General features: G+C 37.1%; 1 protein-coding gene across 2 annotated transcripts in view; it reads right to left on the reverse strand.

The window, feature by feature from the left end:
* IDE (insulin degrading enzyme) overlaps positions 1 to 15,818 on the reverse strand; it is a 122,693-nt gene that overhangs the window by 62,724 nt on the left and 44,151 nt on the right. For both annotated transcript variants that reach the window (XM_082630053.1, XM_082630052.1), the window contains exons 2-4: positions 11,849 to 12,033; positions 10,329 to 10,536; positions 7,138 to 7,307 (exon numbers count right to left, since the gene is read on the reverse strand). In XM_082630053.1, the coding sequence (XP_082486179.1) occupies positions 7,138 to 7,307; positions 10,329 to 10,536; positions 11,849 to 12,033 (563 nt within the window). The remainder of the gene's footprint in view (positions 1 to 7,137; positions 7,308 to 10,328; positions 10,537 to 11,848; positions 12,034 to 15,818) is intronic.

A 15,818-nucleotide genomic window follows, 5' to 3' on the forward strand; every position in this document is an offset into this window, starting at 1 on the left:
AGAGAGAAGAGGTTATGATCCTGGAAAATCAAATCTGAGATTATACTCCAGTGAAATCTTGGGTTTAACTTGTCTCTCCGACTAAACCAGAAACATCTTGAGTGCAAAGACATTGATTATACTTCTTTGCATTTTCTAATGCACTTTACATGTAGAGGACCTTTAAAAAATTACTTGTCAACTGAGAGAGAAAGAGAGATAATCTGAGCGCACTTATAACACCCTATTCAGATTCTTATGATCCTGTGGTACGTGCTACAAAACATAACTGTCACATAACAATTAAGAAAGAAAAACATCACCCATATCTAAATACAGCTCCACCCTCTATTTCCAGGCACTCTCCCACTTTGCCTTTCATTCTATCAAGGAGTGCTTGTTTTGTTTCCCTCACCCACATCCTGACTTCCTTCTTTTATTTCCTTCTCAGCTGACTAAACCCAGTTGCTCCCACAGTGTCTGTGGGGTTATGATTAGAGAAACAGATCACTAAAGAATAACCAGAACTAAGTTTTCCCTTTCCTGTTCCAAACTACTTTTAAAAATTCAAGTGCTTCTGCTTTTATTCCATGGAGACGCAGAGAAAAAAATTTTTAAAGGCAACAGGGCAGAGAAAAGACATATAATTTATCAGGAACTATGGAACTAAAACTAAAGGCATGTGTGAGTGATAAATGAAGGGGCAAAGGGAATGTGGTCACCAACCACTGGTTCAGCCTGAAAACAGAACAGGAGAACAACACTTCTCTAATAACACTGCCCAACAGTCAGTTCATCAAACCCACTGACTCCTCAAGCAGCCCTGGCTGCCCCTCACAACTTCATGGCAAAGACCTTTTCAAAGTTTTGCTGTCTTTCACAGCTACTGATCCTCTATTATATTATTACGGAGGCTACTATCATTTACTGAGCACCTTTATGGCCAGACTTTTGGCTAACCACTTCACACGCACAACCTCTTTTAATCCTCACACCAACCTGACATGGGAGGAAACTGAGGCTTACAGAAGCTAAGAAACTGGCCCAGAGTCTCTCTCAGCCATTCAGTGGTACAGCAAAGATGCAACCTCAGCACAGCCCACCTTCAGAGGACAAAACTTTACATCACGTAGGAATATGCTAGTGGGAGGTGGGATTCCTGGCTGAAGTCTGAGGCTAGGAGGATCACACATGGAGTCAATGAAGACGTGTGTGTGGAGACAGATTTAGCAAATAATATCTACAAAAATGACTTTCAAACAAAGTAAATGACTCAAAACAGCCTTTGCCTATTTCTCTAGTGAGCTGTTTTATCTTTTACTTATTTACTTATAGAAGTTCTTATCTGCTATATGCTTTGCAAGTATCTTCACTGGGTATGTGCTTGTCTTCTGTTTTTGTGTTTCTGTTGAACAGAAATCTTAAGTTTTAATGAAGTCAAATTTATCTTTAAATCTGTGGTTTATCTTTACCTCTAAAAATATGGTTTGTGCTATGTGTGCTTGAGAACGCTTTTCCTATCTTAAGATTCTTAAAAATTCTCGTGTATTTTCTTCTAAAAGTTGTATAAAGTTTTCTTTCTATAATTAGGTCCAATCAGCCTGGAATTTATTTTTGTGCATGGTGTGAGATGAGATCTAATTTTACTTATTTCTACCTAGATAATTAATTGCCACTGCACCAGTTATTGAAAGGTCCATCCTTTACTTACTAATTTGTAATGTACCTCTGTCTTGTGTCAAGTTTCCATACACTTGTGGATATGCTTCTAGGGTCTATAGTCTATTCTACTGTTACCTTCAGGTATCCTTGCACCAGTTCCGCTACTGTAACGACTAAAATTTTGATATCTGGTAGACGTAGTGCCTTCTTTGTGGTTCTTCAAAATTATCTTAGCTATTCTTGGCCCTTTACTCTTTCTTATTAATTTTATAAGCAGATTATAAGACTATAAAATAAAAACTTCTAGGGCTTTCAAATGGCGCTACACTGAATTTAGATAAATTATGGGTGAAATAACTGTGTAATGTTGAATTTACCCATTCATGGACATGGTTTATCTTCCTGTTTACTCAAGTTTTTTTTTTTTAATTTATTTTATTTATTTATTTTTGGCTGCATCGGGTCTTTGTTGCTGTGTGTGGGCTTTTCTCTAGTTGTGGCGAGCGGGGGCTACTCTTCGTTGTGGTGTGCGGGCTTCTCATTGAGGTGGCTTCTCTTGTTGTGGAGCACGGGCTCTAGGCGCACAGGCTTCAGTTGTTGTGGCACGTGGGCTCAGTAGCTGTGGCTCGCAGGCTCTAGAATGCAGGCTGAGTAGTTGTGGCACATGGGCTTAGTTGCTCCACGGCATGTGGAATGCTCCTGGACAAGGGCTCGAACCTGTGTCCCCTGCACTGGCAGGCGGATTCTTAACCACTGCACCACCAGGGAAGCCCTACTCAGGCATTCTTTTATATCCATTATATATTTCTTGCTCTTCTGTTAGAGTTATTTCTAAATACCTTATAGCTATTTTTATATTGTAAATGAAATAATTTTTCCTGTAGCATTTTTCTAATTGATTACTATTGATACAAGAATACAATGTTAGTGTTTCTCTTCTTTTGGCAACGCTGGTGAATAATCTTATTATTTATTTATTTATTTATTTATTTTTTGCGGTACGTGGGCCTCTCACTGCTGTGGCCTCTCCCGTCGCGGAGCACAAGCTCTGGACGCGCAGGCCCAGCGGCCATGGCTCACGGGCCCAGCCACTCCACAGCATGTGGGATCTTCCCAGCCAGGGGCACGAACCCGCGTCCCCTGCATTGGCAGGTGGACTCTCAACCACTGCGCCACCAGGGAAGCCCAATAATCTTATTTTTAATGACTGATCTGAAGAGTTCTTGAATTTTTTATGCAATCATATCATATGAAAATAAGGAAAGTTTCCTTTTGCTTCCTTTCAACCTCTTCCTTATCACGGTTTTTTCCCTTAACTTCCTGCAATGACTAGTACCTACGAAAACTGGACAAAAAAGTGATTAGAGGGTATTCTTGTTTTGTTTTTGCCTTTCAACAGAAATTCCTTTGAAACTTCAAGATTAATCATGATGTCTGGCATAGGTTGTTATCAACTCAAGAGTTTTTTGTTGTTTTGTTCATGAATGAGTGCTTTTTTGTTGTTTTGTTCGTGAAGGAGTTTTATCAAATGCTTTTCCTGGGTCTATCACTGCCTATGAAATGACTGCCTATCACTCTGAATTACTTAAACTGTAGGTTGGGACCCACTCGATTGTGATGAAATAAATTTAATGTATTGGCAGACCAGAATTTTTTTGAAAAGAAACAGAATATAACAGAGGGTACCAGACTACATCTGAAAATATAAGAAAGATATTGTTTGGTAAAACTTTTGTTTCAGTTGCTTACACAAACATGCATACATGTGCTCTGAGTAAAATATGCTTCTTACTGTGGGTTGTATAAAGAAAAAGTACTGTTAAGGACTAACATTGTATTGTAAGGTTGAACACTCTTGCACTGCTGGTGGGAATGTGAATTGGTTCAGCCACTATGTAGAACGGTATGGAGGTTCCTTAAAAAACTACAAATAGAACTACCATATGACCCAGCAATCCCACTACTGGGCATATACCCTGAGAAAACCATAATTCAAAAAGAGACATGTACCAAAATGTTCATAGCAGCCCTATTTACAATAGCCCGGAGATGGAAACAACCTAAGTGTCCATCATCGGATGAATGGGTAAAGAAGATGTGGCACATATATACAATGGAATATTACTCAGCCATAAAAAGAAATGAAATTGAGCTATTTGTAATGAGGTGGATGGACCTAGAGTCTGTCATACAGAGTGAAGTAAGTCAGAAAGAGAAAGACAAATACTGTATGCTGACACATATATATGGAATTTAAGAAAAAAAAATGTCATGAAGAACATAGGGGTAAGACAGGAATAAAGACACAGACCTACTAGAGAATGGACTTGAGGATATGGGGAGGGGGAAGGGTAAGCTGTGACAAAGTGAAAGAGCGGCATGGACATATATACACTACCAAACGTAAGGTAGATAGCTAGTGGGAAGCAGCCGCATAGCACAGGGAGATCAGCTCGGTGCTTTGTGACCGCCTGGAGAGGTGGGATAGGGAGGGTGGGAGGGAGACGCAAAAGGGAGGGGATATGGGAACATATGTATATGTATAACTGATTAAATTTGTTATAAAGCAAAAAATTAAAAAAAAAATACAGAACACAATGCTTGGTTTTTGTTCATTTAAAAATACCCAGCTTTTCCTGATATTAAATAATAATAATATTATTAAAATAATATTTTAATATTTTAAATATTAATGTTAAAATAATAAATCATAATCCCTTGATGGACAAAATGGCCCACATTCACAAAAACATCTTAAGTTACTAAAAAATAATAGAAGTAAATTAAGTATGAATTTCTGACAAGGATTCTTCTGCAAGAATGACTTTTGCAAAATTTTATACGTGGGTAATTTCTAAGATAAGGGTATACAGCTTTCATCATACTTTCAAACTTGTCTGTGACCTTAACAATCGACAGAACCTCTACTCCAGAAAGTTCAATGTTAGTTTATATTTCTAAAATCAGTAGGTAACTTGGTATTTGCATTACTTATATCACATTTTCTGTACTTTGGTACTGAGTCTGGCAAACTCACCTCATAGCTGTTTACATTACCTCATATTTTGCTAACTGCCTAGCCTTGTCAGTGGTTAAAAAAGAAATATGCTCTTAAACTCCACCTCTACGTAACTGACCTCATTCAATGCTTTTCTTTGCCCATCACTCCCGAAACCTTCTTCTAGGACATTTTAAGATTGTTTCTTGTTTGTGACCAGAGGTAATACTGCTCACCTTATTCACTGGATTTATTTCTGGAAGATCTGTGCCTGCTTCCTGATTATGCTGATTGTGATTTAGCACCAGTGAAACTATTTAAAAGAAGGCAACTCCCAAAGAGGAGCTCTAACGCGTTCTGCACAATAGCAGCATTGTTGGTGGAGGTATCTAACCTGCCAAAGGAACTATTTAAAGGACCACAACTCACTTGGATGTAGTGATTTTGAAATTTGGTTTTTAGAACTCAGTCCCTCTTGATATACCATGTATGCTGATGTCCTCTACGAAAGCCACTTTTCAGATAATTAATCATTACATAGACATTTTAGGGACCACAATATTCACCTTAGCAATGACGCCGTCACAGGGTGCCAAATATTATAAGTCTAACGAATACAGTATCACTGCTTCTAATTACAATTTTTAGAAACTCCTATTTCTATAAAGCTATGCTAATTCCCTGGCTGCTGCTAGATATATTAGAATGGTATCCAAACTGAAAGAAAGCTGTCTTTATAGTTTTTTTAAAAGTCCCCCAAATTAACTTACGTAATAATCATAAATTTTAAGTACCCTAAACAATCTATTATTTTTATGCTATTTCATAATCCCCAAAGCAGTATTTTAAAATCACAGCAACTTTTTTTTTTTTTTTTTTTTTTGCGGTACGCGGGCCTCTCAACTGTTGTGGCCTCTCCGGTTGCAGAGCACAGGCTCCGGACGCGCAGGCTCAGCGGCCATGGCTCACGGGCCCAGCCGCTCCACGGCATGTGGGATCTTCCTGGACTGGGCACGAACCCGTGTCCCCTGCATCGGCAGGTGGGCTCTCAACCACTGAGCCACCAGGGAAGCCCCCACAGCAACCTTTAACAATGATTACATCTGGTGAAGTGGTAATGGCAAGAGTAGATGAAGAAAAGGGCAACATTTTGTTTTTGCTTTAAAAAAAAAAACTTTTGTATCATTTAAATATTTAAATTAAATGTACTTTTTAATGAAAAACTGAATAAAGGAAAAGGGTACAATTGTAAAATCCAGAATCTCTACATTTATTTTATTCTACTCCCTGTTATCCCCACTTCTCATCTCCTACCAGGATGCTGTAGCACACTGAGAGCAGGGACCTTGTGTGTCTTCTACAGTCATGCCCGGAGCAGACGCTATGCATCTACCTGTAGATAGTAGAGGTGGAGGTGATGGGAGCAGGGGGGTTCAACAAGCCTCGAAGTGAGCATTCTATTTATTCAGAATAAAGAGATCTATTATCTCCTCCCTTTGAAATGCTGGTTAATATCTACTCACAGGGACTTCCCTGGTGGCCCAGTGGCTAAGACTCCAAGCTCCCAATGCAGGCGGCCCGGGTTCAATCCCTCCTTGGTCAGTGAACTAGATCCCACATACCACAACTAAGAGTTTGCATGCTGCAACTAAAAGATCCTGCATGCTGCAACTAAAGATCCCGCATGCCACAACTAAAAGATCCCACATGCTACAGCTAAGACCCGGTGCAGCCAAATAAATAAATAAATATTTTAAAAAAATATCTATTCACAGCTCTAACTGCTCTGTTCCTTAAACAGTCAGACCCCTATTTGTATGGGATGGCCAGAGTAACCTCTAGAGGGCTAAATAACTGCTTAGGTCACTGTTACTACAATTTTGAGAATATCATTCCACGTATTACGTACAAAGTCCAATGCCAGAATCACTCTGTTGTACACCTGAAAATTACATAATACTGTACATCAACTACACCTCAATTAAAAAAAATATCCAATGCCAAGGGCCCAACTCCTGTTGACATCCTTCTTTTTGAACTACTAGCCAAAATGTTACTCATCTGTTAAAGGGATTATTACCACTTCATTCTTACTACTTCTAAAATCTAAATTCAATTCTATCACCTTGTTATCCAACAAACTTGCTTCCTATTTGGTCACTCTTCTTCTCAATAAACTATCACCTTCTCCATGAAGCTCACATACCTAAGCTTTAACCTCTTCTTAGGTCACGAATCACAAATATAGGTGCCTACATAGGGACCTGCCAGGTAACATATGTGTAGGGGCATGGTTTAAGAAATACCAAGGAGTAACAATGATATAACAACCATTTATCAGCTCCAGACTCTGAGTTTATGAACAGGGTAGGTAGGAACAAGGAGTTCTGCAGTCTTCTATCCTGAACTGTAAAATACAATACTGGGCAAAGGGCAAATGGGCCATGGTTTAAATGAGGTCAAGGAGAATGGATGCATTAGAGCCGCAGCTGACAAACCTGTTCCAAATTTGCTGAAGGGGTGTTTGGGATTCCCTGTAGCTTTCTCCAACTGAAAGAGTCTCCAAGCATCATTCATCACATTCTTCTCATGTTCTGAATCAACTGCATTTACCTCTCTGTCTTTGCAACTCTCATCAAACAAGGGGCACAGGAAAAACTGTGCAAACCTAAGGGTATGAAACATAATTAACAATTTGAAAGCTGTTATTTTAAGTGGTCTTTTAAAAATATGTTTTAAAAAAAATGTTTGAAACTTAGATAGGAAATATGAATTCTACAGAATAAGAAAAAACTACCACTGCTACTAAGAAAAAAGGAATATAAGTTCTAAGTAACAGAAGAAAAATATAATATCATACATATGTAAATTCAGAGAACTCTACCCCAGGTATGTTAAATAATTCGTGAAAATATAAAAAGATTTAACACCTCTGATTCTGACAATTCCCATGTGTTGTTACCACACCACCAAGCAATTCTCTGACACCAGCTGGGTGGCCTAAAATTCAACTCAATACTGGTATCATCAGATCTCACAGGTCCTACAAGACTGTCCCCAACTTCAAACACCAATTGCAAGTCCAGGTTGTCACCTGGGCTTCTGACCAACTGGCTGTAGATCAGAGGTTCCCACGACCTCCTCCTCGGGTTCGATTAATTTCCTAGATCAGCTTACAGGACTCAGAAATGTTTTACTTACTAAATTACTGGATTTATTATAAAAGGATATGATTCAGGAACAGCCAGATGAAAGAGATGCATAAGGCAAGGTATGTGGGAAGGGTATGGAGCCTCCATGCCCTCTAGGCAGGCCACCCTCCCCAAATCTCCATGTGTTCACCAACCTGTAAGTTCTCCAAACCTCGTCAGGATTGGGTAAATCACTGACCACTGGTGACTGAAGTCAATCTCCAGCCCCTGGACTGAAAGTTCCAACCCTTAATCACAGGGCTGGCTCCCCTGGCAACCAGCCCCCAACCTCAGATTATCAAGGAATTTCCCCAAAGTCACTTCATTAAAATAACAAAAAGCAACCTTTGGCTCTCATCTCAGGAAATTCCAAGGGTTTTAGGAGCTATGGGCCAGGACCAGGGACAAAGACCAAATATATATTTCTTATTATAAACCACAATACAGCAACAAAAAGTCAGGGCAGACTTATGAGACAGAAGCAATGTATTTAAGATTTACAATTCGGCATGTCCATGAAAATCCCTGTTGTATATGCCTAATTCTCCAAGAAAGGAAAAGGCAGGTGATGGTTCTTAGGCAATAAATCTTAAATTTACAGTTTTAAGTGCAATTTCACTAAGACTCAGGCATTTTAGGACACACTAAGTGACCTATTTTTAAAAGGCTCTATCTGAATATTTTTCCTTCTTATAAAGAAAAGGAAACAAACTTTAATTAGTGGAAAAAATAATGGAGTGAAAAACCTATGACACAGTAGTTTGACTAAGACATAATTATGGGCTTTTATGAAATATTAAGAGAATTTTAAAAATTTAATAAGCAGTGGTTCAACAAATAACATGGCATGTAACTTTAACATAAGTAACCAATATGCTTTTCTTGAGGCTATTCTTTAATAGTAGTACCAAAGCTGAACTAAGATTCCTTTAGTTAATAAATTAACTCTCCTATATCAGGTTGCAATTTAAATCATGATTTCATATAGTAATAAGTCTTCTTAAGAAACTTTAGACCCCATCTTATAAAAAAACAACGTCCAGAAGTCAGATGGAGCCAAGAGAAGAGGCTCTGTCTGAATGCGACTACTACTCAGTGGGCCTAAGAGACTCCTGGGTTTATAAACATCTCAGCAACTGCACCTCATAGTCCAGCCGTAAAAAAGACGGTTACCATTACTTGATATTATTTTAAGCACATAGTGAATACAATCCCGTGCTAAGTACTTTATGTATACTAATCCAAAGGGAAACTCCATCTATCCGGAGCCTATAATCAAAGATATATGGAAACAGATACTTCTAGACATATAACCACTTTTACCTACCTCAATTCAGGCTGGGAAAAGTGCCTAATAGCTACATACCATAGCTGGATAAGTCCACATAAAGGGTCATGATTCTGACACAGCATAATCAATATTTTTGAAAGATGCTCTACATAAGTGGTTTTTTTACTCTGATCCAAGTAACAGACATCCTCCATCAAACAGAGATCTATTATATGAACATCTGCTGAAGCATTTGTAAAGCAGGAAATTAAATTCAGTGTATGATCCCAAGGAACTCATTAATGGAAGTCTTCTGGGAATACATACAAAAGATGATTACACCTCAAAGCTGCTGCCTGAAGACTGAAACATACGCTAGAATAAATAAGAAACAGGCTACTCCGACCCAGTCCTGTATCCTGAACCCATGCCCTTGTTCTGTTAATGTTCTTTGTGCTACAGAATAAATTCAAACTATTAGGTTTGAAAAAAAATGACTATTAATATAAGTAAGCAACTAAAGCTGAGAATTACTAAAACGGTGAAGTCAAACTTCATTATAGACCCATCAAAAGGCTGCAGAATTACACCTTCTTGGTAACACAGAAAACTAAAAATTCACCACGGGAAAAATTACACTTTGAACAATGAATCAAATCACTGATATGATAAAAAATTATATATTGTTAGCTGTACAGAAAATTGACCAAGAAATTAAAATAGCCTAATGGAGCTTGCTCCAGAAAATACTTTCACAAAATGTCCCCAGGGCTGAAACAGCAGGTCAAAACATTCTGTATCCACTAAGTATCCTTGAGGATTGAGGAACTAAAGGAGAACAGAATATTTAAGTTCCAGCATTCTGGAACAGGAGTATGGTTGAAAGGAGATCCATGACATTATTACAGTTTATTCTTCATCACATGCTTCATATGTAATACCAGTTAGAATGGGAAGGCCTGGTGAGAATTTTATAAGCCAATAAAATATTTTGTAGGCTTAAAGTCTGCTTTAAAGTCATGCCATTATTTTTCCTCTACCACAAAGTAAATATATGACATCATTCATTATTTTCTTTTTTATAAAATCCAGAGAGGGAAAATACTGGTTAAAATATCTTTTGTTAAGCTATAAAGCTGTGAAGACATCTTTGTAAAAATATTAATTATTATTATTAACATGATAAGTGAACAAAGGTGGATAATTCATAGGGTATTTTCAGCATTACCTGTCTAGGGCACCTTCTAGGTGTTCATGAGAAACATCAAAATAGTAATTGGTATGCTCTCCACTAGTAAAGGCATTTGAACTTCCTGCATGCTCACTGAGAAACTGGCTGTATTCATTTTCTTTAGGGTATTTCTTTGTTCCTAAAAATAGCATATGTTCACAAAAATGACTTAAGCCAGCAATATTTGCAGGATCTGACAAGGAACCTGAAAGAGAAGAGAAAATATACATATATAATAAATCATTTTTTTAAATGTTGAAAGCTATGGAGTACAGATGAATCACAGATGATTTGGAACTTCTGTTAGCATGATAACTCCAACCACAGTCAGAGAAAGTTAAGCATAGGCTACTCTAAATGGTGCTTTTTAGATTCAAGCCCCAGCCTTTGATATCAGTTAGTTGGTGGCCTTGGGCAGATACTTAACTCCTCTGGACATTAGTTTCCTCACACATCACACTAAGAGGAAGAGTTGAATTCACTGTTTCAAAGAGCTAGAAACTTTGTAGCTCTCATATTTTATTGCAGGAGGCAATATAGCATAGTGCTAAGAGCATATGTTTGGGGGTTAGCAGCTCTACTAGCTGTAAAACTTTGAGCAAAATATTTTGCTTCTGTCACTTTTTTTTTTTTCTTTTTTGGCCGCACTGGGTCTTCGTTGCTGCACGCGGGCTTTCTCTAGTTGCTGTGAGTGGGGGCTACTCTTCATTGTGGTGTGCAGGCTTCTCATTGTGGTGGCTTATCTTGTTGCGGGGAACGCGGGCTTCAGTAGCTGTGGCTCGTGGGCTCCAGAGTGCAGGCTCAGTAGTTGTGGCACATGGCCTTTGTTGCTCCGCATCACGTGGGATCTTCCCGGACCAGGTCTTAAACCCATGTCCTCTGCATTGGCAGGCAGATTCTCAACCACTGCACCACCGGTGAAGCCCTCAGTCACTTTTTGTATACATACCTTACTTAGAGAGTTGTGCAACTACAAATTAGATGATAACTTGCAAAGCACACTGAGCTGTGCTTGGCAATAATTATTTGTTCAACTTATGATGGTTATTATCTTATTTTCCCAATTCTAAAATGCCATTGAGTTAAATAAAAGCTTTCCAGAGAGGAAAAAAGAAACTAAATATACATATAAATAAGAAATAACTTGATTAAAGCAGCATTAAATGTGGAAGAAATGTGCACACAAGAATTTAGGAAATATGGTATTCCCTAGTATATCAAAAGTTTATAAAAGTAAAGGCATTAGAACTGTCACTGTTTTAAAGGATGGGAATGAACTTCCTTGCTGCTAGGTCACCTTAGCTGGGAACCTAACAAGATACTTCTGGTAAATGTAAGGCGATTTAACTTAGACTACTGTAGATTACCAACAGCTGTACAGGACTACTGTACAAAGTAAGGTACATCGAACTGGTAACTACCAGGTCTCCATTCGAACAAATATGGAGAGTTCTAATAATTGTCAACATTAGGTCAATGAAACTGAACAAAGCTTAATTCATAATTTTAAACTGTACCTATGTGTACATCAAGTGCTGCTGATGATTTATCTGTTGTGGGATCACTGATGAGAAGTACTTTGATCCCATTGGCCAGCTCTAGTCCACGGTATTCTCGCTTGTCCTCAGGAGATTTGATGATATGATTTCCTATTCTCTTGATAGCTGGATTATTCATTTTGCTGTAAGTCTTTTTTGGGAAACTGAAAAGAAAAAAATTATTAATTGTTGGATTGTGCTTTTTTCTTTTAATGAATAAAGAGTAACAAGCAAAACCATATAATATATCATCAGATTAAAACATGTGTACAATGAAGTACAACTGACATACAATATTAGTTTCAGGTGTACAGCACAGTGATTCATCACAAACTGATCACCACAATAAGTCTAGTAACCATCTGTCACCACACAAAGTTCTTAAAATATTACTGACTATATTCCCTACATCCCCATTGACTTATTTATTTTATAACTGGAAATTTATACCTCTTAATCACCTTCACCTAGTTTGTCCAACCCCCCCCCTAGCAACCAACAATTTTTCCTCTGTATCTGTGAGTCTGTTTGTTTTGTTTGTTCACTTATTTCGTTTTTTAGATTCCACATATAAGTGAAATCATATGGTATTTGTCTTTCTCTGTCTGACTTATCTCACTTAGCAAAATACCCCTCTAGGTCCATCCGTGCTGTTGCAAATGGCAAGATTTCATTATTTTCATGCCTGAGTAATATTCCTGTGTGTGTGTGTGTGTGTGTGTGTGTGTGTGTGAGGTATGGTACACAGACACAAAGACACACACACAGACACGCACACACAATGGAATATTACTCAGCCATGAGAAATAATGAAATCTTGCTATTTGCCATTCATCCATATCTTGGCTACTATAAGTAATGCTGCAATGAACAAAGGTCTGCCTATATTTTTCAAATTAGTGTTCTCATACTTTCTGGATAAATACCCAGAAGTGGAATTGCTGGATTGTATGGTAGTCCTATTTTTAATTTTTTGAGGAAACTTCATACAATTGGTGCACTGCATGAAGTCCACCAATAGTGCACAAGGGTTCCCTTTTTTCCGTGTCCTTGCCAACACTTAATTTGTTGTCTTTTTTTTTTTCTTCTTCACATTTCTTTGTACCTGTCTTGTGATGATTGGCAATTGGCACTTCTTGCTTACATTGATCTGTTAATATTGCTGATTTCACGGCTTCACATCTCAATATTCAATTATAAATTCATATTCCAAAAGTTACACTAAGAAAAGATTCAGAAGGATCCAAATATAAAACGAATTCAAGCTTTCAATACAGAAAAAATCATGTTCAAATTGGTTTTTTTTTTTTAATTTTAAGTAACAATGGTTCTTAATTGTTGTCTTTTTGATGACAGCCATTCTGACAGGTGTGGGGTGGTTTTGATTTGCATTTCCCTGATGTAGTGATGTTGAGCATCTGTTCATGTGTCTGCTGGCCACGTGTATGTCTTCCAAGGATAAATGTATATTCATTTTTTAAATGCCCATTTTAAAAATCAGATTGTTTTTGATGTTGAGTTGTGTGAGTTCTCTATATATTTTGGATATTAACCCTTTATCAAATATATCATTTGCAAATATCTTCTACCATTCAGTAGATTGTCTTTTCATTTTGTTGATGGTTTCCTTAGCTGTGCAACAGCTTTTTAGTTTGATGTAGTCCTATTTGTTTATTTTTGCCTGAGGAGATACATCCAAAAAAATATTGCTAAGAACGATGTCAAAGAGCATACTGCCTATGTTTTCTTCTAGGAGTTTTATGGTTTCAGGCCTTACATTTAAGTCTTTAATTCATTTTGAGTTTATTTTTGTATATGGTATAGGAGAGTGATTGTTTTCCCAGCATCACTTGCTGATGAGAATGTCTTTTCCCCAATGTATGGTCTTGGCTCCTCTGTTGTAAATTAATTGACACACATGTGAGTGGGTTTATTTCTAGGCTCTCTATTCTGTCCCATTGATCTATGCATCTATTTTTGTGCCATATAGTTTTGATTACTATAGCTTTCTAGTATAGTTTGAAATCAGGAAGCATGATAACTCCAACTTTGTTTTTCTTTCTTAAGACTACTTTGGTTATTAAGGGCCTTTTGCAGTTCCATATGAATTTTAGGATTATTTGTTCCGTTCTGTGAAAAATGCCGTATTTTCATAGGGATTGCACTGAATCTGTAGATTGCTTTGGGTAATGTGTACATTTTACCAATATTAATTCTCCTATCCATGAGCATAATACCATAATCTTTCCATTTATTTGTGTCATCTTCAATTTCTTTCATCAATGTCTTATAGTTTTCAAAGTTCAGGTCTTTCACCTCCTTGATTAAATTTATTCCTAGGTATTTTATTCTTTTTGATGCAAATGTAAATGGGATTATTTCCTTCATTTCTCCTTCTGAAAGTTTGTTATTACTATACAGAAACATAACAGATTTCTATATACTGATTTTGAATCCCACAGATTCACTGAATTCATTTATTAGTTCTAACAGTTATTTTGGAGGAGTCTTTAAGGTTTTCTATACACAGTAGCATGTCATCTGAAAATAGTAATCCATTACTATGGTGAATAAAAGTGGTGAGGTTGGGCATTCTTGTCCTGTTCCTGATGTCAGAGGAATAGCATTCAGCTTTTCACCATTGAGTATTATGTTAGTTGTGAGTCTGTCATATATGGCCTTTATTATGTTGAGGTTATATTCCCTCTATACTCACTTTGTTGACAGTTTTTTTCATAAATCGATGTTGAATTTTGTCAAATGCTATTTCTGCATCTGTTGGGATGATCATATGATTTTTATCCTTCGTTTTGTTAATATAATGTTTCATGTTGATTGATTTGCAGATGTGGAACCATCCTTGAATTGCTGGAACAAATCCCACTTCATTGTGGTATATGACCCTTTTAATGTATTGAATTTGGTTTCCTAATACTTTGCTGAGGATTTTTGCATCTTTGTTCATCAGGAACACTGTCATGTGATTTTCTTTTTTTTATAGTGTCTGTATCTGGTTTTGGTATCAGGGTAACACTGCCCTTGTAGAATGATTTTTGAAGTGTTCCTTTTTCTCTTTAATTTTTTAGAATAGTTTGAGAAAGACAGATTGATATTAAGTCTTTTTAAAATGTTTGGTAGAGTTCACCTGTGAAGCTGTGTGGTTCTGGACTTTTGTCTGGAACTTTTTGATTACTGATTCAATTTCATTACTAGTGATCTGTCTGTTCAGATTTTCTGTTTCTTCATGATTCAGTCTCAGAAGATTGTATGTTTCTAGGAATTTATCCATTTCTTCTAGGTTGTCCAATTTGTTGGCAAGTAATTGTTCATCACAGACTCTTATGATCCTTTGCATTTCTGTGGTATCAGTTGTAACTTCTCTTTCATTTGTTTTTATTTATTTGGGTCCTCTCTTTATGAGTTTGGCTAAAGGTTTATCAATTTTGTTTATCTCTTCAAAGAATCAGCTTTTAGTTTCATTGTATTTTCTATTGTTTTTTAGTCTCTATTGCATTTATTTCTGCTCTGATATTTTTTCCTTCCTTCCTTCTACTAACTTTGGGCTCTATTTGTTCTTCTTTTTCTAGTTCCTTTAGGTGTAAGGTTAGATTATTTATTTGAGATTTTTGTTTCCCGAGGTAGGCCTGGATCACTATAAACTTCTTTCTCAAAACTGCTTTTGCTGTGTTCCACTGATTTTGGAACATTGTATTTCCATTTTCATTTGTCTCAAGGTATTTTGTGATTTCCTCTTTTCTTTCTTCACTGGCCCACTGGTTGCTTAGCATCATGTTGTTTAGCCTCCACATGTTTGTGTTTTTTCCATTCTTCTTGTAACTGATTTCTATCTTCATACCATTGTGGTCCCAAAAGATGCTTATTTAATATAATTTCAGTGTTCTTAAATTTTCTGAGACTTGTTTTGTGGCTCAGATGTGATCTATCTGGG

The sequence above is a fragment of the Mesoplodon mirus genome, assembly GCF_964341445.2.
Source record: "Mesoplodon mirus genome assembly, chromosome: 2".
Classification (NCBI taxonomy): domain Eukaryota; kingdom Metazoa; phylum Chordata; class Mammalia; order Artiodactyla; family Ziphiidae; genus Mesoplodon; species Mesoplodon mirus.